This window comes from Alnus glutinosa, chromosome 5 (genome assembly GCF_958979055.1).
Source record: "Alnus glutinosa chromosome 5, dhAlnGlut1.1, whole genome shotgun sequence".
NCBI classification, from domain to species: Eukaryota; Viridiplantae; Streptophyta; class Magnoliopsida; order Fagales; family Betulaceae; genus Alnus; species Alnus glutinosa.
The window spans coordinates 239667-267445 of NC_084890.1; the positions used below are offsets into that span (position 1 = coordinate 239667).

The window sequence follows — 27779 nt, forward strand, 5'->3', positions numbered from 1 at the left end:
TTAATAAAAGAGATAACAAATTTTCTTTTATTTTTTAGTGCTTTTTCTGATACCTTCTGTATTTTAAATTTAAAAGTCTCTGTCTGTCTCTCAATATAATAGAACAATTTGAAAATGTTCGGGTTTAATTTTCGTTTGTGCAAAACACAATTAAATAAACAGAGGATTCTGGGTTCCATTGTATCCTGGAGAAATATTTGCTGTAACCTTTTGCATACCTTTCTAGTGAGGGTAAGTAACTTCTTAAGGAAAGTGACGTTGTAACGCGCCTTATGAGCATTTCGTTTTTCTACTTTCGTTTATCTTTTCTAACAATGGAATTTCTGATACTTTCTATGGTAGACAGTAGGCTGGAATATGAATCTGGTTATTCCACTTAGCCTCAGCAACCATAAAGGTGTACAGCACTACAGGATACGAAAAGTTCAAGGAACTATTATGAGCTTAATGCTGACACTCAAGTGACGTTGTTTCTGTTAAAATAATAGAAGAATTCCGAGTACAATACTATATTTTCGTGTATCTTAAACTATATATTAGACGGTTTATTTATAGTTGAATAAGTCAACCTATACAAATAAACCTAAATCGACTTATATAAGGAAACATAAATCAACTAGAAATTATAAAACAGGGAATTAATGTTCAGTCCCATATATGGCTGCTTAACAACAGCATCACTCATACAGCTTAATCCTTGTGGTTATGTGGGCACGACAAATTGGGCAGAAGGTTAAATCTCTTCCACAATCACAGCATGTCTGCAAAATATATAGAAATAAGTTAGAGATGATCAGAAAACATGTTGATGTCAGTCCGGTTTTGATTTTAGATTACCTGATGTCCACATCCCAATGCAAGATCTTTTTGATTCCACAAACACACAGGACAACTCTGCATAGAAAAAAGAAAAAAGAAAAGAAAAGAAGGGACCATGACGAAATCTGAACTAACATCTGGAGTTTATATCCAAATCTTATGCTCGTGATTCAACATGTCACCTGCAGCTGACATGTGAAACATGAAATTTATCTTATGAAAAATGCTACATGTACTTAGACTTTTTTACAAAGAGAGTCGTACTAACTGATGTGGAGCTTATTCATCGAAGATGATCAAAACAATTAATAAAATGAAATACTACGAGTACTAATGAATAAGCTCTACATCGTCTTAGTAAGGCTTTCTTTGTAAAAGTTTAAGAACATGTAGCATTTCTCTTATCCTATTAGTTATGTTCACTATTTCACGAAGAAACAGGTGTGTGTCAGCGTGTACAAAAAACAGAAACCAACCCTATTCTGTGAAGAATGTTCTGTATATGGAGAAGAAGCATAATGAAATCCACTTCCTTGTTCATTGCTGCTTGACCATGTATATCTGTTACTGTGTTCATTGCTGCTTGGTCGCATATGCTTTGGATAAGAACTCGCTGAAGTGTTCCCAACTGGAGGAGGGAGGGGAAGCTTCCCAGAAGTGCCTCTTTGATAGCTGAAAGATAGTAAGAAGGTAAACATTCTCAATACTTAATCATTCCCTAACTAATATGTCATCTGTGAAAGTGCATGCTAGTGACAATACCCCAGAAGTTGGAGCTCCGTTGTAGCTTTATACTGTGATGGTATCTCCATTAGTGCAGCCAGAGCAAACTCTGCCTCCTTCTGGGATGCAGGGATGTGCTTCGACATGATTTCAGTGAAATTTACAAACTGCATATTAAAAAAAAAAATATATACAGAGTGAAAAACTTGTTAGACATGGACAAAAATCGGTTGCATGAGTTACCCAATTTAGTTCCTTAACCTGGAAATTATCAAAAGCTCTAAATGGAATGTTGTCATCGAACTGGTGCATCATGTCCCATGGTCCATCACCAACTCCGACCAAAACTATTGACAAAGGATATTCACTACAAAAAGGATAAGAAGCCATTCAGATTTTGTAGGTGACATACCACTCACTCCATATGAAAGGTGCTCAAGTAATATTTCAACCTTGCTTTTACAATAGCATTGAGGGTACTTTGCTCTTGAGGACTTCTGGCCATAACCTTGCATATCATGTTATAATCGAGAACATCAGGTTAAGGGAGGAAAAAAAAGAAAAGAAACAGACTGTGAATTCCGGCTACGAGTTCGATTAAAAGAAATCTCTACTGGATCTGCCACGATATTTCGAATTAGGCAGAGGAAAGAAACTTATAGTGCAGCATTCATGTGACTAACCTGCCCATCAGCAATGATCATAAGAACATGATACTGACCAACGCTATTGTCAACAATTTCAATAGCAGTCTCAATGATTGGAGCAAAAGATGTTGGACCTGTCATATCAGAATACCACACTTTTAACTACAGAAATTGCTGCACGGAAAAGTGAACAAAATCCAAGTTCGGAGAATAATTTAACCAACCAGATAAATGTACATGTGGAACTATTTCTCTGTAACGAGAAAGTACTTCCTCAAAGCCATTACATTGCCGACTATCAAAAAAGCTAAAAACTTCCTGATCATGTGTAGTTGCTGCACAAGCACGACAAAGATTACACTATTATGCTTCGAGCTCTGTTAAACTGACACATTGACGGAAGAGATTTAGTACATATATGTGATGTATGTTCCCACAGACAAAAAAGTTGCACTGATACTGACCATCACCAAAGCCATAACAAGGAATAAGGTTGTCCTCATCAAAAGCTGAAAGTGTCCTTCCAATGATTGATATTGCCTGTTCATATGGATTTGGGGAATCTCCAAGATGATGCAGGCTTCTACGGTGGAAGGATCGTGCACCTGTCCACTCATTGCTTTTTGTGAAATCAATACCTACAATAAGATTGGAAGACTCGAGACCAGCTTGGTGAAGAGCTTGCGTCACCTATAATGTACACTCACATATTAGGATCCAAGCTTACTGACTGACTTTAAGCAACAGCAAGAGTAAGCTCAATCAACGCGCATACACTAAGACCAAAATCAGCTAAATACAACTCCCTGACCATTTTTTGTGTACTTGAATGAAAGCGACAAGAGAAAGCCTCAAGATTGAAGTTTTTTTTTTTTCGTCTTGTTATTGTTGTTTAAATTAGCTTATTATGTCCAAGAAGCTCAAGATGTTTGATCCTTGAGCAATTATATAAAAGTCTCATCCCATTTCCTAATCTATGCTGCATTTAGTACAATTATCAACGGAACTGCATAACAGGCATGTGCTTACACAGCACTGGCATTCAAAAATTTTCCAGTTATCATATTGTCTACAAGAAAGCTTAGGAGATGCATGTAAATATACATTTCATGAAACGTGTCAGCATAATACCTGTTCCAATGAGTGGTAGTTGTCGCCAATTATTTGGTACCTTGACTGCAACTTGCTTCTTCTATCATAATCAGCATAATTTCTAGAATAAGAATAGGATGAAGAGCCGAGGTTTGATGGAGAAGCAGAAGAACCATTATGGTTGTAACGGTAGCGCTGACTCTGGTCTCTGGATGGCTTGCCTCCCATAGTAACGTCTTAACTTGCTACTGCTTTAAAAGTTTGATATTGTTCTTCTTTCAAGCAGAGCTGCTAGAGGCCCTTTCTAAACAGAAAGCCATAAAAAGGTATTGGGAAACATAACAAACAAGAAATTAACACCCACTCATACAAGATTTTCTGCAAGATAAATAGAAATCCGAAGGGCATAACAAGGCACTCCAACAAATTTCTAATTCCATGTCTTTTAAGCCAACTTGAGGAGCAACCCACACATGAGCAAACAAAGCTGAGAGAAAAAAAAAACAACCAGTACTAGATCAAATTGAAGTCCAGAATTCATGAAAAGTGTTACCTGTGAGGACAGAGGGATATTAAGAATTAAGTGGAGGCAAGTGCCGTGTATATAAAGAAAAACAAAAGAGACAGATTCAATTATAGAAATGTCAACAATGGAAGTACGAGAACTTCATTAGAGAATCAACTTTCATGGAAATCACCATTAAAGCAAAAGACTTGACTTCCAGCCGAAGCCAACTACTCATTTGGAAGCTACTGAGCACTATCTTAGTCATCTAGAAATTTACGCTATTCCAATTGAAGACTAGTAACCTCCAACGAAATTTCCTCCTAAACTTTGGCCTACATTTGAACACGAGAATTTGAGAACAAGGAAAGCTACTTGCAAAGTATTCACAAAGAAGAATAAGTAGACAAATTCAACCCCTAAGAGGCAAAGAGTCAACTTTACCTTCCCAACAATTTCTTTGCATCAGATGAAAAGCTAATGTAATGTAAACTAAAACCAAAGATTACACCTTTATTAATTAAGGATGATGATGGTGATGGTGATTATCATTAGAAGAAGAAGAAGAAGAAGAAGAAGAAGAAGAAGAAAAAATTGCACTCTATGTTTTTTTTGGTGCAGTTCATATATGTAATACAAAAGTAATTATTTCATTGTCTCCTCAAAGAGTTGGTCGAGACTGCCAGATCAATATTGTAGAACAATTATGCGATAAAAATATCTAGCATTACTCTTACTCTACTATCATATCGACCAATAGTATTTTAATATGCAGTGCTCGTTTCACTTTGCAGTCAGAGAAGGACTTTAAAGCGTGCAATCACAACTTGCCACTTCTGCACAACAGGTGCTGCTAATTCGAACAGAATTCAGTCATATGAATATCCTATATATGCAACTTTTAATTAGCATTATTCCAACCACCAACTATCGTGACCTACTCGATGACATCCTCAGGGTTTCGTCATGAATTGTTCATGTTTCTTCATTATTAAGTAAGTTTAAATATTGTTTGCTTATTAATAATTTATTTAATAAGACCCAGCCAAAAAAGAAGAAGAAAAAGAAACTACTAGGGAAGAGTACTTGAATATCATACTCAAGTACCTATGTGATATTGTGCCACTTTTGCACCTCACATCATCAGCATAACATCTGATGATCTTGACCTCATGATTCACTATTCATGATGATGAGTAATGCTAAATAGTATAACTCTCATCCTATTCTAATATAATTGGGATGATCTAAGTGGTAGTGCTCGTCGATCCGTAAATTTTGTTCATTTTTAATAAAAGTTGATTTTGACATAAACGTAAAAGAGAAACTGTGTTCTCAATGCACAAAATCAACATACACGTTGATAGAGAAAATTAATAATATTATTGATGACAAAAATTGAATTGTTTATTTTATTACAATTGCTCATAATTTATAATGAAACCCTAAAACTATAAAATGATAAAATATTCTAAAAATGAAAATAAAACAAAAGAAACAATTAAGATAATTCTTAACGACTATGTCAATCTAAATATGAGAATTTTCTAGAAGGGGAATTAAGAAATTTAAGAAAGGTGAAAGGGAATCAGGAAATTTAGGAAAAGTTACTATCGAGAATATTTTTCAAATCACAATCTGTCAATAATCTCTACTTTTCTTCTAGAACAATATATAGTAGTTGACCATTTCTTTTCTTGCTTAAATCTGCTTGATTTGGTATATTAATATTATGGATGTAAAAGAATCAATCTTGTCACCACATCATAGATCAATTAATTAATTCTCGGCTGTACTAAAAGTTCCACCAATAATTTCCCACTCATGCCCTTCAGTTGTTTCTCACTCTTCATCGACTCGGCCAGTAGCCTTTTCCTTTTGTACTTCCACCGCCGAATATTAGTTGTCCTCGTGTCCACTTGGTGCCAACAATACAGAATGTCCCGCTTAAATTAGTTTACTCGTCAGAACCTAGTGTTTGGTTTCTAAAATAAAACATTTTCATCCTGGCTTCCTGAGAACCCACCGGTGAAGCTCTTTGTCCTATAGTAAGATTTCTCTTGAATAAGCATGTTTGTTAATAATCTCGATGTCAAGACAAGCCCTCTCAATAATAAGATCATCTTGAGAACAAGATGGAATTCTTGTCCTACATCAGATTCAATAACTTGTGGGCACTGCCACATCAGCCTAGTTGTATGAGAATTGAGTATGTAGCATTACTCTTTCATGATATACTGAAATATACAAAAATATTTTGTTATCTCATTTTTCTTCTTCTTCTAATTATCTTCGTATCTCATTTGGATATTCTTTCTGAATGCAATTTTCTGTTACAATAGGAGACTCCCTTGGTTCATCCTATCACTAGAAGATGAAGCAAGAGTAGGGATTTTTATTATTATCTTTCTTATCTCTTTTCATGATAGGATTTGCCAATGAATGAATGAATACTAATTTTATTTTTTTTATACATTAACTTAATATATTTCTCATTTACGCGTTGACTTCTTATTATAAGAATTTCTTTCTTCCGACCCTGCCAAACACCAGTTTTGCCGATCCCGAGCCCTTTGACTATTCACATTCCTAATTAATCATGCAATTACACCAAGTCGCTGCCTCGTGGATGGACTTGGTCAGCATCTTGAGAACCACCCACCCACCCTCCCTTCCTTTTTTTTTTTTTTTAAACAAAATAATCAAATAAATGGATTAAGAAATAAAAACCATAAGAAAAATTCAACAAAATGCATAGCAACACAAAGAATCAACCAATTTAAGGAAATTAGCTCAGAATTCGCGTTATACGCGGAATTCTTTATTATAGTTTAGTTTTAAATTTTAAAAACATCTTCATTGTACAATTTATTATAGGTTAAAAATGCTAGTAAAAAAAATTATCGCACATCTTTCAACAAAAAGACAATAAAAGTTAAGACCTTTAATTTTATTTTAATCCAAAAAAAATAAAACTTTTAAAAATATTTGATCATATAGGTGTAGTTTATAACGAAAAGAAGTATAAAAAAAAAATAGAAAAAGAAAATCTAAATTCCAAATATTACAACATATGTATAGTAGTATTTTCAAAGGTCAAGATGATGCTGTAATTTTTTTACAGCACCTAAGCCAAATCTTACAAAAGAAAACAAAAATTTTTACTCAATATTTAATGCAATCAAATAAATCTTCTCATATCACGTTCAATACTTAAATAATTTTTTGCCTTATTTTGCTTTCAAAAGCAGAAAAAACACCTCAAAAAAAATTTGAGTGAATCAAACCAAAAGAAAAAAAAAAAAAAAAACATTAAACATTCAAATATATTAAAAAATAAGACCTAATCAAACATATGTTAAAATCTTTGTTACCATATCAATAGTTTAAAATGAAAAAAAGTGTGTATATATATATAAATTAAAAAAAGCAAGAAGAAAACCTATAGATTATGATTATCAAAACATTAACAAAAAAAAATTAGCAAGAGTCTCTAATATTATTAGTGTGATACATATTACATTTCGATACAAATAAAACCCATGTAATTCTGAACATTCTAAAAAAAAATACATAGCAAACTAAATAAAATGGCTGAAAACCGAGTAAATTATACAAACGAAAAACAAAAATATTCTATAAAACATTCAAATGAACTAAAAAATAAGGCACTTAATTTTAGTTTAATCCATATAAATTAAAATATTTTAAAATCTTTGTGCCCATATGAATAGTTTATAACGAAAAAGAAGTATAAAGAAGAAAAAAAATAGCAAGAAGAAAACATGGTTCAATCTAATTACTAAAACATTAATAAAAAAATTAGCAGAAATCTATAATATTTTTAGTGTGATACCTATTATATTTAAATACAAATAAAACCCAAGTAATTATAAACATTTAAAACAATACTGAACAAACTAAATAAAATATTTTTTTACGAATACAAAATAAAACAAAATATTTCATTACAATGCTTAATATCTCTTGGTGTTTCAAAAGTATTTATATTTCTTTTATACACAACAATTAAATAAATTTTTGCATTGTTTTGCTTTCATAAGCATAAAAACATTTTCAAAAAATGGCTAAAAATGGAGTAAATCACATAAACAAAAAAAATAAAATTCCAGAAAACATAAGTCTTTATCATCTTAGTTTAATCCATATACACTAAAAAAAATGTTTAAATCATTGTTCCCATAGGTATACATGGTTTAAAATGAAAAGTATAAAGAAAAATAAATCAAGGAAAATAAATAGTTTAATCTAAATATCAAAATATTAATACGAAATTAGTAGGAATCTTTGTGTGATATCTATTATATTTCAATACAAATAAAATGCAAATAATTCTGAACATAAGGGAAAAAAAGAAAAAAGAAAAAAGAAGGGATAATTGCACCGTTGGTCCCTGTGGTATGCTATAATTATTTTTCACTCCCTATGGTTTAAAATGTGCATGTGAGGTCCTTGTGATATGCAATAATTACAAATCAATCTCTAGCGTTAAATTCTGTTAAAAATTTTAACAGATTCCGTCAAATACCACGTATGCGCCACGTGTCGCCATCTTATTGGCGACACGTGGCGCTGACATGCACATCTTAATAAAATAATATAAATTTATTAAAAAATAAATAAATATACTTACTTATTTATTTTTTTATTTTTTTTTTAAAAAAAAAAACAAAAAAAAAAAAAAAAAAATGGGGCAAGGGGGGTGGCGCGCGGCCACCCTTTTGCCTCATTTTTTTTTTCTTTTTTGTTTTTTTTTTTTTAAAAAAATAAGTATATTTATTTATTTTTTTAAAAAAATTATATTATTTTATTAAGATGTGCATGTCAGCGCCACGTGTCGCCAATAAGATGGCGACACGTGGCGTTGACGTGGTATTTGACGGAATCTGTTAAAAATTTTAACAGAATTTGACATCAGGGATCGATTTGTAATTATTGCATACCACAAGGACCTCCCATACACTTTTTAAACCATAGGGAGTGAAAAATAATTATGGCATACCACAGGGACCAACGGTGCAATTATCCAAAAAAAAAATATACAAAAAAATAAACATTTTTTATGAAAATCTATTTCCATAGGTAGACACGGTTGAAAATAAAAAGTATAAAGAAAGAAAAAATAGCAGGAGAATATCTAGATTCTAATTATAAAAATGTATAAAACACAAAATCCTTCAACCTCTACAAAACCAAAAAAGAGAGAAAAAAAAAAATGAAAGAAAGAAAGCAAAGTCCTTAAAAAAAAAAAAAACAAAATAAAATTATGTACTTTAATACTCTGTTCTTCTCTTGAATGTCATTGTTAGAAACTATTGATTTCACAATTCAAGATGTTTCAAACTCTAAAGAGAGGTATAAATAACTAATTTAAGAGAGTAAGTAATATGATTTTTCAGCTTACTTGTGTTGTTTCTTTAAAATTAATGCATGCAATACCTATATGGTCAATTATGGGTAGTTAATGTAGTAAGTTCTTAGTTTTAAATTTTGTCTCTCTATAATTTTGGAAAGTTGTAAATTCTGAAACCATAATATTGTACATTAAATTTTTGAACTTAATGAAATTTCATATAAAAAAAAAAAAATTTGAAATAAAATTTTGAAGAAAAAAAAAATCTGACCACTTAGAATTAATGCATGTTTTTAATTTTAATTTTTTAAAAAAATCTCACAACTTAATGCGGCTATAATGACACTTAATGATACCTACTATATTTCAATCTTATATAATTATGAACATTCGACAAAGCAAATGAACGAAAAAAAAAAAATAATAATAATAATAATAATAATAATAATTCTCATAAACATTCAAATGAAGAATTGCTCAACCAAAAATTGCACAAAATAAATAGAAACATATTTGGATTTCAACCAAAAATATAAAATACTAAAGAAACACATGTCTCCACAAAAAGAGTCATATTTGTATCATTAATTGAGAGAGAGATTACTTGTATCATTAATAAAGAGAGAGAGACATTAAATTGACCGGTTCAATTTTATTTAAAAGACCGGTTCAGCACTTAAATGACCGGTTTAGTCACTAAAAAGTATGGGTTCATGCCACGTGTCACCATTCTATATCATTCTAAAGAAGAACTCGGCTTTTATATATATAAAAGAAATCTGACCACTTAGAATTAATGCATGTTTTTAATTTTAATTTTTTTAAAAAAATCTCATAACTTAATGTGGCTATAATGACACTTAATGATACCTACTATATTTCAATCATATATAATTCTGAACATTCGACAAAGCAAATAGACGAAAAATAAAAAATAAAAAATCTCATAAACATTCAAATGAAGAATTGCTCAACCAAAAATTTTACAAAATAAATGGAAACATATTTAGATTTCAACCAAAAATTTAAAATACTAAAGAAATACATGTCTCCACAAAAGAGTCATATTTATATCATTAATCTGGAGAGAGACTACTTGTATCATTAATAGAGAGAGACATTAAATTGACCGGTTCAGTACTTAAATGACCCGTTTAGTCACTAAAAAGTATAGGTTCATGCGACGTATCACAATTCTATGTCATTCAAAGGAAGAACTCGGTTTTTATATATATATTATAAGATAAGATAAGATAAGATAAGATTACTAAGCAATTGTTCAGAATTAAACTTACACACCTTAATTGTCGATTATATATATATATATATATATATATATATCGACAGTACTGATCAGGAAGGCCACCATTTTTCTGATGAGGAAATGGCAGTGTCCTTAATTACATATTAGAGGTTGATGACAATGAGAATAGATACTAAAAATATCAAAACGATAAGGCAGGCAACAATATCATCCGGCAACGCCTGTTGTGCCTTGTCTAATTGTAAACATACATGTGAATCATGAGAAGAAGCAGACGCCTTCTTCTTCTCAGAGACACTGCCGGTTGACGGCTTCTTAATTCTGATCTCCTCCAAAGCAGCATAATTATTGGCCCCTTCTTGTTTCTTCCATAACAAGGAAAAATCAAAACCTTCATTAATTACATAACGCAAATATTAAAGAAAGTCGGCTCATTGAAAAATATAAATTCACTCACAAATTTGTGAACTTTGTCAACTTGACGTTCAGATTTTAGCTTCGACACTTGACTCTTGAGTTCATTAACCTCTCTCTCAAGGTTGGCGATTCTCCCTGCTTGTGCTTCAGTGGCCTGTAACAATATTTAGTACGTATATCAATTATTAAAACAAGTGAATATCGTAGAAAATCTTGTCATTGATCATTGATCATTGATGCTGCATACTGGCTTGCATATATATATATATATATATATATATATATATATATATATACCCTCTCCTTTGATTGAAGCTTGGATTCTAGCCTGGAGAGTGCAGACCTCAAGTCACGATTTTCTTTCTCCAAAGCTGCTTTCTTTTCTTGATCGGCTTCAAGTTGAAGGTTTGACACCATGGACTACATTAAATAAATAAATCTTTCGTTAGCTACCAATTAATAGTACTAATTGTGTTGTTGCGATCACAGAGTACTCAAACATGACAAATATTATGAACCTGCGCGCGCGCATACCTGGCTGTCATCGTCTAGCAGAGGTTGGTTTAGTGAATTGAAAGGGAAAATTCGGTGATAGCGAAAAGGAGTACGTGACCACATACGTCGTTGCACTCTTGTTGATTGCCCGTTTCCCATATATATAGATATTGATTCACCACCTAGAATCATTGAATATATGTTGTACAATCACACAATTAGAAGCACTAGATAGAGAGGAAAACACAGATCGATTTAAGTAACTCAGGATTAATTAGGAAGATCAATTAGAGAAGTTTTAGTACCTTAATTTGCTCGATTGTCTCGATCTGTCTAATAAACACAGTCGATTGTCTCCTTCCAGCATATACAGCAAGATACGCACGCACGCACGCACCCTTTATAGTTTTTACTAGAGTCAATGCATGCCCTCGATCAACTAGAAAATTTCTTAATTAGATAGATTATTTGTTCAGCAATTTCATTACAATTGTTCATAATTTATAATGAAACCCTAAAACTACAAAATGATAAAATATTCTAAAAATGAAAATAAAACAAAAGAAACAACTAAGATAATTCTTGACGACTATGTCAATCTAAATGTGAGAATTTTCTAGAAGGGGAATTAAGAAATTTAAGAAAAGTGAAGGGGAATCAGGAAATTTAGGAAAAGTTACTATGGAGAATATTTTTCAAATCACAATCTATCAATAATCTCTACTTTCCATCTTGAACAATATATAGTAGTTGACCATTTCTTTTCTTGCTTAAATCTGCTTGATTTGGTATATTAATATTATGGATGTAAAAGAATCAATCTTGTCACCACATCATAGATCAATTAATTAATTTTCGGCTGTACTAAAAGTTCCACCAATAATTTCCCACTCATGCCCTTCAGTTGTTTCTCACTCTTCATCGACTTGGCCAGTAGCCTTTTCCTTTTGTACTTCCACCGCCGAATATTAGTTGTCCTCATGTCCACTTGGTGCCAACGATACAGAATGTCCCGCTTAAATTAGTTTACTCGTCAGAACCTAATGTTTGGTTTCGACAATAAAACATTTTCATCCCCGCTTGCTGAGAACCCACTGGTGAAGCTCTTTGTCCTACAGTAAGATTGCTCTTGAATAAGCATGTTTGTTAATAATCTCGATGTCAAGACGAACGCCCTCTCAATAATAAAATCATCTTGAGAACAAGATGAAATTCTTGTCCTACATCAGATTCAATAACTTGTGGGCATTGCCACATCAGTCTAGTTGTATGAGAGTGAAATGAGAGTTGAGTATGTAGTATTACTCTTTCATGATATACTGAAATATACAAAAATATTTTGTTATGTCATTTTTCTTCTTCTTCTAATTATCTTCTTATCTCATTTGGATATTCTTTCTGAATGCAATTTTCTGTTAACAGTAGGAGACTCCCTTGGTTCATCCTATCACACTACAAAAATATTGTCAAATTGCCACGTGCATTTTGACACGTGTACAGCACTGTACACGTGTCAAAATGTTTGCCACGAGTATTTTGACACGCGTCTTACGCGTGTCAGATGTGCAAGACTCTAATTGCACATTTTGACACGTGTATTTGCAATACACGTGTCAAACCGTTTGACACGTGTATTTGTAATATTCGTGTCAAAACGGTTTGACACGTGTATTTAAATACACGTGTCAAAACGTTTTTTTTTTAAAAAAAAAAAATCCAAATTGATTTTGTTATTGTTTATTTAAATTCCAAATTTGGAATTTTTTTTCAATTTAATTTTGTTATTGTTTATTTAAATTTATTTGGGTTAATAAATTTTTGTTTTTTTTTTTTCCAAATTTTATTATTTTCGAGAGAGAGAGACGTAGAGATCCAGAGAGAGAGGGAGGCAGAGAGAGATAGGGAGAGAGAGTAGAGAGAGAGAGGGAGGCAGAGAGATATAGGGAGAGAGAGTAGAGAGAGAGACATAGAGATACTGAGAGAGAGGCAGAGAGAGATAGGGAGAGATACACAGAGAGAGAGAGAGAGAGAGAGAGAGGTAGAGAGAGAGAGAGAAAGAGATAGAGAGGAAGAGAGAGAGAAAGAGATAGAGAGGAAGAGAGCGATAGAGAGAGAGACCGAGCAGAGAGAGCTGGAGAGAGGGCGGCTCACCGGCGGGAAGGGCGGATGCGCGGTGGCCGGAAGCTGGCCGCTGCGGCTGTGACGGAGAGGGAGAGAGAGAGAGAGAGGGAGAGAGAGAGAGGTAGAGAGAGAGAGACCGAGAACACTGTACCGAGCAGAGAGAGGTGGAGAGAGGGCGTCTCACCGGCGGGAAGGGCTGATGCGCGGTGGCCGGACGTTGGCCGGCGAAACTGTGACGGAGAGAGAGAGAGAGAGAGAGAGAGAGAGAGAGAGGGAGAGAGAGAGAGAGAATTCAGATCGGAACCCAAATGGGTTCCGATCTGTATGTACATATATATATATATATATATATATATATATATATATATATATATATATATATATATATATATATATATATATATATATATATATATATTTAATCTATTATTATATTATTATATTATTTGAATTTTAAAAATTATATATATATATATATATATACACATATATAAGCGGGAAAAATAAACTTTTAACCGGGAGAAACCAAACAATTGGGCACGTGTACTGAGTACACGTGCCCAATTCGGGACGTGTATTTAAATACGCGTTCCCAATTGTTAAAATTCTATTTAATAAAAAAAATTAAATTTGAAAAAAATAACAGTTTGACACGTGTATTTAATACGCGTGTCTAATTGTTGAAATTATATTTAATAAAAAAAAATTATATTTGGAAAAAAAAATAACAGTTTGACACGTGTATTTAATACACGTGTCCAATTGGACACGTGTATTAAATACACGTGTCAAATTGGACGCGTGTATTTAATACGCGTGTCTAATTGTTGAAATTCTATTTAATTAAAAAAAAATTATATTTGGAAAAAAATAACAGTTTGACACGTGTATTTAATACACGCGTCCAATTTGACACGTGTATTTAATACACGTGTCCAATTGGACACGTGTATTAAATACACGTGTCAAATTGGACGCGTGTATTTAATACGCGTGTCTAATTGTTGAAATTCTATTTAATTAAAAAAAAATTATATTTAAAAAAAATAGTTTGACACGTGTATTAAATACACGTGTCAATTTGTGACGGCTGTACAATTAGACACGTGTCTCCAAAGACACGTGTCAAATTGGACGCGTGTCTACAGTAACGGGTACTGTAGACACGCGTCAAAATGCATGCATTTTTGTAGTGTCACTAGAAGATGAAGCAAGAGTAGGGATTTTTATTATTATCTTTCTTATCTCTTTTCATGATAGGATTTGCCAATGAATGAATGAATACTAATTTTATTTTTTTATACATTAACTTAATATATTTCTCATTTACGCGTTGACTTCTTATTATAAGAATTTCTTTCTTCCGACCCTGCCAAACACCAGTTTTGCCGATCCCGAGCCCTTTGACTATTCACATTCCTAATTAATCATGCAATTACACCAAGTCGCTGCCTCGTGGATGGACTTGGTCAGCATCTTGAGAACCACCCACCCACCCTCCCTTCCTTTTTTTTTTTTTTTAAACAAAATAATCAAATAAATGGATTAAGAAATAAAAACCATAAGAAAAATTCAACAAAATGCATAGCAACACAAAGAATCATCCAAATTAAGGAAATTAGCTCATAATTCGCGTTATGTGCGGAATTCTTCATTATAATTTAGTTTCAAAATTTAAACACGTTTTCATTGTACTTTTTAATATAGGTTAAAAAATGCTTGTAAAAAAAATTATCGCACATTTTTCAATAAAAAGACAATAAAGGTTAAGACCCTTAATTTTATTTTAATTCAAAAAAAATAAAACTTTTAAAAATATTTGATCATATAGGTGTAGTTTATAACGAAAAGAAGTATAAAAAAAATAGTAAAAAGAAAATCTAAATTTCAAATATTACAGCATATGTGTTGTAGTTTTTTCAAAGGTCAAGATGATGCTGTAACTTTTTTTACAGCACCGAAGCCAAATCTTACAAAAGAAAACAAAAATTTTCACTCAATATTTAATGCAATCAAATAAATCTTCTCACATCACATTCAATACTTAAATAAGTTTTTGCCTTATTTTACTTTCAAAAGCAGAAAAAACACATCAAAAAAAATTTGAGTGAATCATACCAAAAGAAAAAAAAAAACCATTAAACATTCAAATATATTAAAAAATAAGACCCAATCAAAACATGTTAAAATCTTTGTTACCATATCAATAGTTTAAAATGAAAAAAAAAATTAAAAAAAATTAAAAAAAGCAAGAAGAAAACCTATAGATTATGATTATCAAAACATTAACAAAAAAAAAATAAGCAGGAGTCTCTAATATTATTGGTGTGATACCTATTACATTTTGATACAAATAAAACTCATGTAATTCTGAACATTCTAAAAAAAAATACATAGCAAACTAAACAAAATGATTGAAAATCGAGTAAATTATACAAACCAAAACAAAAATATCTATAAAACATTCAAATGAACTAAAAAATAAGACACTTAATTTTAGTTTAATCCATATAAATTAAAATATTTTAAAATATTTGTGCCCATATGAATAGTTTATAACAAAAAAGAAGTATAAAGAAGAAGAAAAATAGCAAGAAGAAAACATGGTTCAATCTAATTACTAAAACATTAATAAAAAAATTAGCAGGAATCTATAATATTGTTAGTGTGATACCTATTATATTTAAATACAAATAAAACCCAAGTAATTATAAACATTTAAAAAAATACTGAACAAACTAAACAAAATATTTTTTTACGAATACAAAATATTTCATTACAATGCTTAATATCTCTTTGGTGTTTCAAAAGTAATTATATTTCTTTTATGCACAGCAATTAAATAAATTTTTGCATTGTTTTGCTTTCACAAGCATAAAAACATTTTCAAAAAAATGGCTAAAAATGGAGTAAATCACATAAACGAAAAAAAAAAAAAAAATTCCAGAAAACATAAGTCTTTATCATCTTAGTTTAATCCATATACATTAAAAAATGTTTAAATCTTTATTCCCATAGGTATACATGGTTTAAAATGAAAAGTATAAAGAAAAAAAATATATCAAGAAAAATACATAGTTTAATCTAAATATCAAAATATTAATACAAAATTAGTAGGAATCTTTGTGTGATACCTATTATATTTCAATACAAATAAAATGCAAATAATTCTGAATATAAGGGGAAAAAAAATATAGAAAAAAATAAACATTTTTTATGAAAATCTATTTCCATAGGTAGACATGGTTGAAAATAAAAAGTATAAAGAAAAAAAAAATAGCAGGAGAATATCTAGATTCTAATTATAAAAATGTATAAAACACAAAATCCTTCAACCTCTACAAAACCAAAAAAGAGAATAAGAAAAAAAATGAAAGAAAGAAAGCAAAGTCCTTAAAAGACAAAACAAAATAAAATTATGTACTTTAATACTCTGTTCTTCTCTTGAAGGTCGTTGTTGGATGCTCTTGATTTCACAATTCAAGATGTTTCAAACCCTAAAGAGATGCATAAATAACTAATCTAAGAGAGTAAGTAATAAGATTTTTCAGCTTACTTGTACTATTTCTTTAAAATTAATGCATGCAATACTTATATGGTCAATTATAGGTAGTTAATGTAGTACGTTCTTAGTTTTAAATTTTGTCTCTCTATAATTTTGGAAAGTTGTAAATTCTGAAACCATAATATTGTACATTAAAATTTTGAACTTAATGAAATTTCATATAAAGAAAAATTTTGAAAAAAAAAACTGACCACTTAGAATTAATGCATGTTTTTAATTTTAATTTTTTAAAAAAACCTCACAACTTAATGCGGCTATAATGACATTTAATGATACCTACTATATTTCAATCTTATATAATTATGAACATTCAACAAAGCAAATGAAAAAAAAAAAAAAAATCTCATAAACATTCAAATGAAGAATTGCTGAACCAAAAATTTTACAAAATAAATGGAAACATATTTAGATTTCAACCAAAAATATAAAATACTAAAGAAACACATGTCTCCACAAAAAGTCATATTTATATCATTAATTGGAAGAGAGACTACTTGTATCGTTAATAGAGATCGAGAGACATTAAATTGATCAGTTCAATTTTATTTAAAAGACCGGTTCAGTACTTAAATGACCGGTTTAGTCACTGAAAAATATGGGTTCATGCCACGTGTCACAATTCTATGTCATTCAAAGGAAGAACTCGGCTTTTATATACATGTAAGATAAGATAAGATAAGATTACTAAGCAATTGAAGAGGAAAGGAAAACAATCGAAAATAGTTCAGAATTAAACTTACACACCTTAATTGTCGATTATATATATATATATATCGACGGTACTGATCAGGAAGGCCACCATTTTTCTGATGAGGAAATGGCAGTGTCCTTAATTACATATTAGAGGTTGATGCCAATGAGAATAGATACTAAAAATATCAAAACGATAAGGCAGGCAACAATATCATCCGGCAACGCCTGTTGTGCCTTGTCTAATTGTAAACATACATGTGAATCATGAGAAGAAGCAGACGCCTTCTTCATCTCAGAGACACTGCCGGTTGACGGCTTCTTAACTCTGATCTCCTCCAAAGCAGCATAATTATTGGCCCCTCCTTGTTTCTTCCATAACAAGGAAAAATCAAAACCTTCATTAATTACATAACGCAAATATTAAAGAAAGTCGGATCATTGAAAAATATAAATTCACTCACAAATTTGTGAACTTTGTCAACTTGACGTTCAGATTTTAGCTTCGATACTTGACTCTTGAGTTCATTAACCTCTCTCTCAAGGTTGGCGATTCTCCCTTCTGGTGCTTCAGTGGCCTGTAACAATATTTAGTACGTATATCAATTATTAAAACAAGTGAATATCGTAGAAAATCTTGTCATTGATCATTGATCATTGATGCTGCATACTGGCTTGCATATATATATATATATATACCCTCTCCTTTGATTGAAGCTTGGATTCTAGCCTGGAGAGTGCAGACCTCAAGTCACGATTTTCTTTCTCCAAAGCTGCTTTCTTTTCTTGATCGGCTTCAAGTTGAAGGTTTGACACCATGGACTACATTAAATAAATAAATCTTTCGTTAGCTACCAATTAATAGTACTAATTGTGTTGTTGCGATCACAGAGTACTCAAACATGACAAATATTATAAACCTGCGCGCGCGCATACCTGGCTGTCATCGTCTAGCAGAGGTTGGTTTAGTGAATTGGAAGGGGAAATTCGGTGATAGCGAAAAGGAGTACATGACCACATACGTCGTTGCACTCTTGTTGATTGCCCGTTTCCCATATATATAGATATTGATTCACCACCTAAAATCATTGAATATATGTTGTACAATCACACAATTAATAGAAGTACAAGATAGAAAGGAAAACACAGATCGATTTAAGTACGTAACTCAGGATTAATTAGGAAGATCAATTAGAGAAGTTTTAGTACCTTAATTTGCTCGATTGTCTCGATCTGTCTAATAAACACAGTCGATTGTCTCCTTCCAGCATATACAGCAAGATACGCACGCACGCAGGCATGCACCCTTTATAGTTTTTACTAGAGTCAATGCTTGCCCTCGATCAACTAGAAAATTTCTTAATTAGATAGGTTACTTGTTCAGCAATTTCCTAACAACTTAATTTACCCCACAATGAGGCTTTGACTTTCAAATCATATCGCTTGGTAGTTTCCGTTAAGTCTAATTTCCCCGTAATTTTACTTTCAATATCTTTCAATTTCGTAATTCTAAGGTGGGTCTTAGGGTATGTGTAATGTCCAAGACATTTCGCAGTAATTAAAATATAAATTTTGAGTAAATAATTAATTAAAATTATTTTATTGTCATTAAAAATGCAAATGAATATTTTTAAGTCCAAAGAAAAAGAAATTATAAAAGAAATTAAGAAAGAAAATTGAAAAGAAAAGAAATTAGAAAAATAATATATATATATATATAGAAAAGAGGCCTGATGGCCTTTGATATATATATATATATATATATATATATATCGAAAAGAGGCCTGATGGCCTTTATATCAAATGGCCATACGGCCATTAAGAAAAACAATGGCCAAATGGCCATTAAAATGATAATAAAAAAAGGAAAGAAAATAAAAGGAAAAGAAAAGTCAAATAATCAAATAAATAAATAAATATTAAGTGGTGTGGGGTGGACACCTGCGCCCCACATTTAAAATGGTGGGCCAAGTGGCCCTTCAATACAAAAAGAAACAAGGCGGACACTATGAGAAAGGGCCATTCGGAGTTACAGCACAAACTTTGAGATACGGTCCCTATTCTTTGGGATACGGTCCATGTTCTTTGAGATACGGTTCCTGTTCTCTGGAGTTACGGACTCAACGTTAATATGGGATACAGTCCCTTTTCTCTTGGAGTTACGGACTCTATGTTCCTTGGGATATGGTCCCCATTCGCTTGACATATGCATACATATATTGGGGTGTAATGGAATGTATTGTATGTCTTATATATTGTAGTTTTACTAGATGTATTATTTGCATGATTTAAAAGCATAGAATTTGAAAGTGTGAAGATAATTGTATTGCCTAGAGTTAGAGATATCATTGTCTATGTAATACCGCGCAAGTTGTCCTACAAAGGCAATAAGTATACGTGATTAGGCATGGTGTTATGGGATGCTAATGTCTATGTAATACTACGCGAATTGTTCTGTAAAGGGCAATCAGTGTATGGGATTAGACTTAGTGTTGCCTAATTCAGAGAATGTGGATGTCTTAGTACAGCTTAGACGTACTTGTATGCTTGAGATTACTCACATACATGTATGATTGAGCCACCGATCAAAAGTAATATATTGTAGATGGATTGATATGTAGAAGCTTCCAAGATGGGATAACTGGAACTTCTATATATGTTCGCAGCTATATAGTATGTTTTAAATGCTTTCTAATAGTCGATGTTTGCTGTATCAGCTACGGGGGTTTTTCAAACAAAAGTTTATAAAATTGGTAGCTTTTATAGTGCTTGCAAAACTATAAAAGAAAAGTTGGTTCTTTGCGAAAACTCAGTGAATAGTATACCTCTGAGGTCTTAGTGTAATTATTTATGTTAAGGCGGTGGACTCTTAATTCCACGTGTACGGATGCGGCAACCCCCGCAACCGTACAGACATTAATGCTTTGGTTGTAGGTTCTGCGGATATAGATATTGACTTGTCCACCTAGCGTATGGGATACTATAATTGGAGCACATTGCGATAATCATAAATTATGGACTCATGGGTAGTTCGTATTTTTTGTATTTTATTTATGGCTCGTGTCCAACGTGGCATATGTATTTATTGAGCATGTATTTTAGTATGTAATTAGTGTAATATATTTTATAAGCTTTAAATAGATAGACTAGTAAATGGCTCTCATTGTTGTAATTAACTGTTACGTATTAGATGTATTTCCGCTTATGATATGTGTTCTGTTGCATATTGATATTTATATTCTGTTGTGTTAGATGTAACTCTGAATATCAGATACATATTATGGAACGTGTACGTTATGTTGGCTGAGCGACAAGTAGTCATGCCACTGTGAAGATCCAATTTTATATGTTTTTTTTTTAAAAAAAAAAAATGGGTCGTCACAGTCTGTTTGGGTTTGCGATTTCAAAAAGCGCGATTTAAAAATAATGATTTTAAAATGTGTGATTTGAAAAAGTGATTTTTAAAAACGTAGTTAGGCGTTTGGCAAAATCGCAGTTTAGCCTTTAAAATCACAGGTTAGCCTTTTAAAATACTGCGTTTTCAAAAAAACGCCACATTGCATGCGATTTAAATAAGCACTTTTCTGCGTTTTCAAATCGAAATTTTTTAAAAACACAGTTTTCAAACGGTTCATTTTCTGCGATTTGATTTAAAATTGTACTTTTTCTTTACGAAATTACAATTCTAAACGCACCCGTAGAATGCCAATGATGCAATACTTTCCTGTTTCTTCTCAAGTAAACTGAGATTAGCAGGTAAAATATTTAAGAACCATAATTTCTACTGAAAACCTATAAACTAAATTGATGTCACACAAGATTGTAGAGGAACTAGACGCACAATATAGTACTTCATCCCTCAACAAAGGCAAGAATTTACACGGTACGTGATAGGTAAGATTTGCCAAATATTTCCATTAATTGGATGAAGGAGCAACCCTTAATTTTCACAAGCGTTAGAACGAAGAGAACATGGACATGCATTTCTAAGAAGTCCCAAACATGCATGATCCAACAACAAGTGTACAATTTCTAAGCAAACTGATGAGAGGAGAGGCGGAACTTATAAGTAGAGCAATGCCCAAGTGGAAATGGATCATCGGAATGGCTACCATGGGCTCTCTTGTTGTAATAACCTGGATAGTCATCCCTGCGGAAGGGCACAATTTCATGCAAAACGAGGCCTATCTTCTCTGCTTTCTTCACTAAATCCCATTTGTCGTAAGGGTAGCCCCTCTTGTGTGACACATGAATCTCCCCTCCTTGTTTCCGTAAGAGAAGTTTAGCATTCTTCAAAAAACCCTTTACCAACATCTTGTTCAACCTATTTCAGTGCCATACATAGAATTCACGTCACTTTGTGTGTTTTTTCATTCTCCAAACACAAAATAATCCACATTAATTTACATCATCATCATCATCAGAAGTTCTAATTAACCACTAATCTTTGGTATTGAGATTTCTTTTCTTTTTCTGTTTTGATGTATATATGATTAATTTGTTTACCATATACACTCCCAAGCATTGTGTTAAAAGACAGACAAATCATATGTCATGTCATATCATATCACAATCTAATGAGATCTATCATTTTAAGAAATGTGCAACAATCTCGTACGATCGTGACACATTAAGTTAGAACCAAATTCTGAACAAAAAAAAAAAAAAATTGTTAAGATGTCAAGCATTTCTCTATATAAATTATAATATAGCTGAATATAGAATTGCGATAGGTGACATTTTAAATTATTGACAAGTGTCCCTTTAAATATAATATATAAATATAAATCAAAATATATTAGACATCTAAATCAAATAGTATTAATTTATTTAATAGGTCAAGCATTATTAATGTCCAAATCATATAAAGAAACAAAAAATACAAATCAAATTATATTATATTAAGTTGGAAAGTAAAAGAACTTTTTTCAGCCAAAATATTCCAATGTAAATAACAAGAAATAAATAAAATGGTTAATAATAAGGAGATTGAAAAGGAAGTAAAATTTAATATATAATAGCGATAAATAAAATGAAAAATTAGATGAGGGTAAAGAGTAAAAAGTTTAAAAAAGAAGAAGAAGAGAAAAAGAACATAACTTGATCTGGCAGTTGTTATCCTCGGGGTAGTGAAATCCAGCATGGGGGAAATTGAAGACGATCCGATCAAACCTTTGAGTCTTGAGGAAGAAATGTTGGCTCATCTGCTCCGCATCAACTTTACACAACACCAAGCAACCCCTCTCTTCCAGCTCCCTCACATTCCCTATCCCATAACTGTACTTCCTCGCTAGATCATCTGGATTGTATCAAGTAAATACATAAAAATAGAGACCTAATAATTAATAAAATTTCTCAAAAAGAGAGAGAGAGAGAGAGAGAGAGAGAGAGAGAGAGAGAGAGAAGAAAATAGAAGCGTCAATGGTAGGCAGGTCTGCAGGTTACCCTGAGCATCGAGAGAAGTGGCAACCATGTTGCGGGCAGAGCCAAATGCTCTGGCTAAGCATAGGGAGAAGGACAAGTCTCCCTCTCCAACCAACAATATTCGCTGCCTGGATGAGTAGTGCTTCATCCATTTCTCTGCTTCTTCGTCATCGTCATCGTCATCGTCATCGTCATCTTCTTCAGTGCCATCATCATCCTCTTGGTAATTTCCTGATTCTATTATTACCTCTTGGTATTCCTCTTCCATCTCCATTACCATTTAGATTCCCGGACAGAAGCTTTTGGTAGCCCAAGCCCCAAGGGTCTCTTCTTTGTACCTACATGCTTTTCACTATTCAAATCACACGCCTACACCAAACGCCAAAAAAAAAAAAAAAAAAAAAAGTAAAAAAACTCATCACTATTACACGGAATCTCAATCGTGCTCGGGGAACCCACTGCTTCACTCCCACACTCACTCAAATGTGTTTTCGAGTTTTCTTCTCTCATTCACTACTTTCCAGTGTCTTTCACTTTTTTTCTTTTTCTCTCATTCGCTTCAGAGTCTTCACTTTTTCTTTTTCTTTTTTTCTTTTCTCTTTTTTCTATGCGAGAGAAAGTACTTAAAAAGGAGCCAAAGATGGGAATAAAGGGGAGTTCCGCCGTGGATTGAGATTCCTTAAGGGTGTTGTTGCAATACTTCTTTTTCAGACCATTCATTCAAAATGAATAATTCAGATTATCATCAAAAGTTTTAGAAGAAAAAATAGTTTTAGACAGTAGGTGTGATGGCTGACCCACCTATTGTGGGTGGTTCGGAGTGGCCAAACCAACCCCAATAGAGCACTGAAGAAGTGGGTGGCAACAAGCGATGGCGGTCGGCGTGAGGGGCAAGAGGGAGAAAACGAGAGGAATTAATTTGAGGGCTTTTGTTTTTCTAAACATTGTTTTTAAGTTTTCACAAAAAGTCGATGACATGACATGATCATGATCGTTTATTTTAATTGATGGGTATATCTTCTGGATTACTTAAGAATTGAGGTCATTCTAATTGAACGGTCAATATTTTGGGATTACAGAGGGAATCTCAATCCGCTAGTCACTAACACAAAATCATGGCGGGCAAGAAAACATAAATAGCTACTCAGACTTCAAACATGATCTGCATTTGCTCCACTTTGAGACATGAAATATTGCGCACATTTTGTTAAAGCATAAAACGGCTACTTGAGTTTAGTCAACAAGTTTGTTTGCCGCTACAGCTGTTCATAATTATGATCAGAAAACACAGCCCAAATCTACCACATTTCTGGCAATCAATACACAATCTTTTTTCTTTTGTGGGGGGCGGTTTATAAGAGCTAATCACAAGGATGAAAGCTGCCCACTGGAGTATAATAATTACATAAGAAAGGATCTCTAATTGAAATGGAAAAGGCCAAAAAAGAGAAAAAGCAAAGAAAAGAAAACATGTTACAAAATCAAAATGGATAGCGGCTACTTCTGCATGTCTTCTAAGGTCTGCACAAAGCTAACCCCATGGTTGTGGTGCCATCCACAACTCCAAGGCTCCCAACATTAATTATCTGCACCAAGATTATTGAGTGAATGACAGCTAAATAAGGCCATCACGGTTCAAGAAGCAAAATGAAAATTTTACCAGGGATGTCAACTCGTGCCCTTTCCATTTGACTTTCTAAGCTAGGAGACTCTTTTAACTTAGCAAGCTCACTTAGCACATCTTTGAGGGGTTCGCTGAGCTTGGTTCTCTTAGCCTAGAGGAGGAAAATTTTAGTTCAGAAAGCCAACAGTTTAATCATAAGTTGGCAGAACAATTATATTATGACAATGACAATTATCAACAGCTGAAAGATGGGCATGCTCATTAGTTGTTCAAAAGGGAATGTCATGAATATTAAGCCCCAAAGTCAGGAAATATCAACATATTGTCATATGCATTCACCTTTCAAATAATTGGCACAATAAAATCAGTTTTGCATCCGTAGTCATAATAAACTGTGCACCAATTTGGCTTATTTCTACTTATTTATCAACGTTAGAGGCTCAACCTGATATTAGTTCTAGTCTTCTACCTCTGCAGTTATTAATATGGAGGCAACACCTTTGCCCATTTTCTACTTATTTTTCAAACATAGGACTAGAAACAATATAGTAAGCAAAGACTTGGCATAGTAAGCAATCTAAAGATATAATTCTCCAAAAAAATTACAAAGCCAGACATGTCATACCTTCAAGGATGGGACCAGAGCAAAAACTTCATCAACAGATTCTGGACAAACATTGGCAATCAGGCATATCTGCAGTCAAAAAATTGACAATAAGAATGCTGCATGACTTTTAAGATTCAAGTGACTCAGGTTGAGATTGAGACCTCGCCATCAGAGACATCATATTTTGTGAGAGCCCTTATTCCAGTTAAGAATTCAACAGCTGATGGAGGTAAATGCCATATCAAAAGCAGTGATAGGTCATATAAAATTGCGAGTGTGTGTGTGGGGACACACACAAACAAACAAACAAACACATACAAAACTAATTCTTTAATGATAAGTTTTTTTAAAAAAAAAAAAAAAAAAAAAAAAAAAAAAACAACTAAAAGATAAAAGCTCTGAATAAATTAAGTTCAAGGATACTCAAGAACTTGTCTAACAGGCTGGGGATTTGTGTAATAACCACCCCTTTTGGCGTACTGCAGCCCTTTGTCAAATGATCTGGAAACAAACAAGCAATTGTAACACTTTAAATACACATTGAACTTCTATTCAATAACAGAAGCATTAAATTTATCCCTCACACAGGGAGTCTAAATTCTGGATCTCTTGATAATATGACCATCTGATCCTTGATTCCTTGTAAAATATCAACAGCCTCACAATCCATCATGCATTTGACATTCTCTGGGAGTTCTGCATATGTTATTAAAAACATGTAACAGTACAGCGTTAACCTACCAATGGACACCCCCAGCTTAAGAGACAGATCTACAAATAACTTTCTCCAAAACCAAGAAAACATGCTTCAAAGTACCCACCCTGCTCAATTTTGAACTCCAGTGGTTGTGGTTCCTTAGGAATTGAACTTTTTCCACCAGTAGAAGTCTTGTCTCCTTTTCCCCATTTGCTCGAATCACCTTAGCAATCAAAAACAGCACATTCAAAGGAAATCAATCATAGATGTGCACAGAGAAAGGTAATCAAAACAAACAGGCAACAGCCAAATAAAATGTTGAAGAAAATTAAACCTTTTGGAAATAGAGTTTCAAACTTCGCACCAGATTTTGGAGAAAAATTAGTTTTAGCTTCGGGTGAACCTATAATACAATTCCACCAATTAGAGAGGATTAATGGGTATGTTTAAGTCTCATTCAAACAATTGTTCAACATTGCAGAAGACAAGCATATTTATCACTAGCATATATATCACCCACAATAAAGGTCAAAAATAAGTATTGAAGGAAAAGAAGAAAACGTTAACCTTCAAAATTGAACTGAACTTTCCTTCCCCTCTTTGACTTTGTTGAGCTATCATCCTTCCCTTTCAAGGATGATACACCTAAAATAATTCACAGAAAATAGGTGCTTCACAACATTGCATGTTTTAAAGAATAGTATTTCCTATATTGTCTTCGCACAGATTTCAGCACTAATGGTACAACTCAACACCCCAAAAAAAGTAAGGATTATAACATCTTCTCCTTAGACAGACCATGACTTTCTTTCTTTCTGGGCATAGACAGACTGACCTGATTAAAAAGAATGAACTACTACTTCGGCCATCCAATTCCTTCACTTAATGGGCAAATTTTTTTTTTTTTTTCTTTTCATACAAAGCAATGCATATAACACCCACGAAACAAAACAAAATACCTTGTTTTGGAGGATTAGATTTGAGTGAAGATTTTCGTGCTGTTTGGGGGGGCAGAGAGAAACCTTTTCCTCCTTTCTCCATTACTACTTTCTATTTCTGCAAAATACAATAATACACAGTATTTAACAATAATGTAACGCAGATAATAGAAACCAGACAAACCCCTTTTCCCAAAAAACGAAAAATAACAGTTTTTTTTTTTTTTTCTTCAGGAAACTCCACAAAGCCCAAAAATGGCGTAAAGCAAGGAAAACCAACCCCATTAGATTAAAGATAAATAAAAAAAAAACAAGAAAGAAGAAGATAAAGGGTACCAGTGAAAGACCGCAAGGGCTGATCGCCAAGGAGCAGAGGAACTGAAAGCAGGCCTCCAATCTTTCACTGCTTAAACCCTGTTTTGGCCCTTTTCCTTGGCTTTTCCGTTTTTCCATGCGTTTTTTTTTAGGCTTTAATATGCCTCTCTGGTCTCTGACATTACGACGATAATACCCATGGTTTCCAAGGTGACAAACGCTATGACAATGGGGGCAATTGTGTCTCACTCTTCAGTACGAATTACTTTGAACTTTCAAGGGAAAATGGTAAATTGGTCATTGGGCAAAATTATAAATTATTCTACGTGGTATCATATATATATATATATATATATATATATATATATATATATATATATATATATATATATCGAGTTCTTCCTTAAAATGGCATAGAATAGTGATACGTGGTATAAATTCATACTTTTTAGTGACTAAATC

General features: G+C 32.6%; 5 protein-coding genes across 9 annotated transcripts; all 5 read right to left on the bottom strand.

The window, feature by feature from the left end:
• Window positions 1-348: 348 nt before the first annotated feature.
• On the bottom strand, window positions 349-4145 carry LOC133867691 (E3 ubiquitin-protein ligase RGLG2-like). 4 transcript variants are annotated; one of them, XM_062304457.1, is made up of 11 exons: window positions 3980-4145; window positions 3321-3581; window positions 2654-2879; window positions 2414-2524; window positions 2226-2323; window positions 1995-2050; window positions 1804-1909; window positions 1582-1709; window positions 1296-1491; window positions 838-894; window positions 349-761 (listed from the first exon to the last, which is right to left on the bottom strand). In XM_062304457.1, exons 2-11 carry the CDS (start codon window positions 3507-3509, stop codon window positions 678-680), a joined length of 1251 nt encoding a protein of 416 aa, XP_062160441.1. In that variant the 5' UTR covers window positions 3510-3581; window positions 3980-4145; the 3' UTR covers window positions 349-677. The 4 variants fall into 4 exon arrangements, with proteins under 4 accessions (XP_062160441.1, XP_062160439.1, XP_062160438.1 ...); XM_062304455.1 differs by having other exon boundaries at window positions 3321-3585; XM_062304454.1 differs by lacking the exon at window positions 3980-4145 and adding an exon at window positions 3835-3973.
• A 6345-nt stretch (window positions 4146-10490) lies between these two features.
• On the bottom strand, window positions 10491-11782 carry LOC133869932 (uncharacterized). Of its 2 annotated transcripts, XM_062307028.1 has the most exons (5): window positions 11642-11782; window positions 11376-11518; window positions 11139-11261; window positions 10882-10995; window positions 10491-10789 (listed from the first exon to the last, which is right to left on the bottom strand). In XM_062307028.1, exons 2-5 carry the CDS (start codon window positions 11493-11495, stop codon window positions 10568-10570), a joined length of 579 nt encoding a protein of 192 aa, XP_062163012.1. In that variant the 5' UTR covers window positions 11496-11518; window positions 11642-11782; the 3' UTR covers window positions 10491-10567. The 2 variants fall into 2 exon arrangements, with proteins under 2 accessions (XP_062163012.1, XP_062163011.1); XM_062307027.1 differs by lacking the exon at window positions 11642-11782 and having other exon boundaries at window positions 11376-11612.
• A 5758-nt stretch (window positions 11783-17540) lies between these two features.
• Window positions 17541-19071, bottom strand: LOC133869741 (uncharacterized). Its single transcript, XM_062306818.1, has 5 exons — window positions 18922-19071; window positions 18649-18791; window positions 18412-18534; window positions 18177-18290; window positions 17541-18084 (listed from the first exon to the last, which is right to left on the bottom strand). Exons 2-5 carry the CDS (start codon window positions 18766-18768, stop codon window positions 17863-17865), a joined length of 579 nt encoding a protein of 192 aa, XP_062162802.1. The 5' UTR covers window positions 18769-18791; window positions 18922-19071; the 3' UTR covers window positions 17541-17862.
• A 2529-nt stretch (window positions 19072-21600) lies between these two features.
• LOC133869485 (uncharacterized protein At4g26485-like) lies at window positions 21601-23490 on the bottom strand. The gene is made up of 3 exons (XM_062306510.1): window positions 23158-23490; window positions 22813-23011; window positions 21601-22036 (listed from the first exon to the last, which is right to left on the bottom strand). Exons 1-3 carry the CDS (start codon window positions 23414-23416, stop codon window positions 21745-21747), a joined length of 750 nt encoding a protein of 249 aa, XP_062162494.1. The 5' UTR covers window positions 23417-23490; the 3' UTR covers window positions 21601-21744.
• An 823-nt stretch (window positions 23491-24313) lies between these two features.
• LOC133869486 (DNA-directed RNA polymerases IV and V subunit 4-like) lies at window positions 24314-27485 on the bottom strand. Its single transcript, XM_062306511.1, has 11 exons — window positions 27339-27485; window positions 27024-27120; window positions 26632-26709; window positions 26399-26467; window positions 26189-26287; window positions 25952-26063; window positions 25791-25868; window positions 25529-25562; window positions 25386-25454; window positions 24797-24911; window positions 24314-24722 (listed from the first exon to the last, which is right to left on the bottom strand). Exons 2-11 carry the CDS (start codon window positions 27103-27105, stop codon window positions 24715-24717), a joined length of 744 nt encoding a protein of 247 aa, XP_062162495.1. The 5' UTR covers window positions 27106-27120; window positions 27339-27485; the 3' UTR covers window positions 24314-24714.
• Between the last annotated feature and the right edge of the window lie 294 nt (window positions 27486-27779).

What these genes read in the sequence shown, in the direction of transcription:
- LOC133867691 (XM_062304457.1), bottom strand. Translation starts at nt 3,509, where the DNA reads ATGGGAGGCAAGCCATCCAGAGACCAGAGTCAGCGCTACCGTTACAAC. An exon ending in GAGCTTTTGATAATTTCCAG is followed by an intron (nt 1,710 to 1,803) that starts GTTAAGGAACTA and finishes TTTAATATGCAG; the next exon opens with TTTGTAAATTTCACTGAAAT. An exon ending in AACATTCTTCACAGAATAGG is followed by an intron (nt 895 to 1,295) that starts GTTGGTTTCTGT and finishes TTTTCTATGCAG; the next exon opens with AGTTGTCCTGTGTGTTTGTG.
- LOC133869932 (XM_062307027.1), bottom strand. Translation starts at nt 11,528, where the DNA reads ATGATTCTAGGTGGTGAATCAATATCTATATATATGGGAAACGGGCAA. An exon ending in TGCTAGACGATGACAGCCAG is followed by an intron (nt 11,262 to 11,375) that starts GTATGCGCGCGC and finishes TATTTAATGTAG; the next exon opens with TCCATGGTGTCAAACCTTCA. An exon ending in TTGACAAAGTTCACAAATTT is followed by an intron (nt 10,790 to 10,881) that starts GTGAGTGAATTT and finishes TTGTTATGGAAG; the next exon opens with AAACAAGAAGGGGCCAATAA.
- LOC133869741 (XM_062306818.1), bottom strand. Translation starts at nt 18,768, where the DNA reads ATGGGAAACGGGCAATCAACAAGAGTGCAACGACGTATGTGGTCATGT. An exon ending in TGCTAGACGATGACAGCCAG is followed by an intron (nt 18,535 to 18,648) that starts GTATGCGCGCGC and finishes TATTTAATGTAG; the next exon opens with TCCATGGTGTCAAACCTTCA. An exon ending in TTGACAAAGTTCACAAATTT is followed by an intron (nt 18,085 to 18,176) that starts GTGAGTGAATTT and finishes TTGTTATGGAAG; the next exon opens with AAACAAGGAGGGGCCAATAA.
- LOC133869485 (XM_062306510.1), bottom strand. Translation starts at nt 23,416, where the DNA reads ATGGTAATGGAGATGGAAGAGGAATACCAAGAGGTAATAATAGAATCA. An exon ending in CACTTCTCTCGATGCTCAGG is followed by an intron (nt 23,012 to 23,157) that starts GTAACCTGCAGA and finishes GATACAATCCAG; the next exon opens with ATGATCTAGCGAGGAAGTAC. An exon ending in GATAACAACTGCCAGATCAA is followed by an intron (nt 22,037 to 22,812) that starts GTTATGTTCTTT and finishes GCACTGAAATAG; the next exon opens with GTTGAACAAGATGTTGGTAA.
- LOC133869486 (XM_062306511.1), bottom strand. Translation starts at nt 27,105, where the DNA reads ATGGAGAAAGGAGGAAAAGGTTTCTCTCTGCCCCCCCAAACAGCACGA. An exon ending in CCAGAATTTAGACTCCCTGT is followed by an intron (nt 25,869 to 25,951) that starts GTGAGGGATAAA and finishes GTTTGTTTCCAG; the next exon opens with ATCATTTGACAAAGGGCTGC. An exon ending in CCTGTTAGACAAGTTCTTGA is followed by an intron (nt 25,563 to 25,790) that starts GTATCCTTGAAC and finishes AACTGGAATAAG; the next exon opens with GGCTCTCACAAAATATGATG.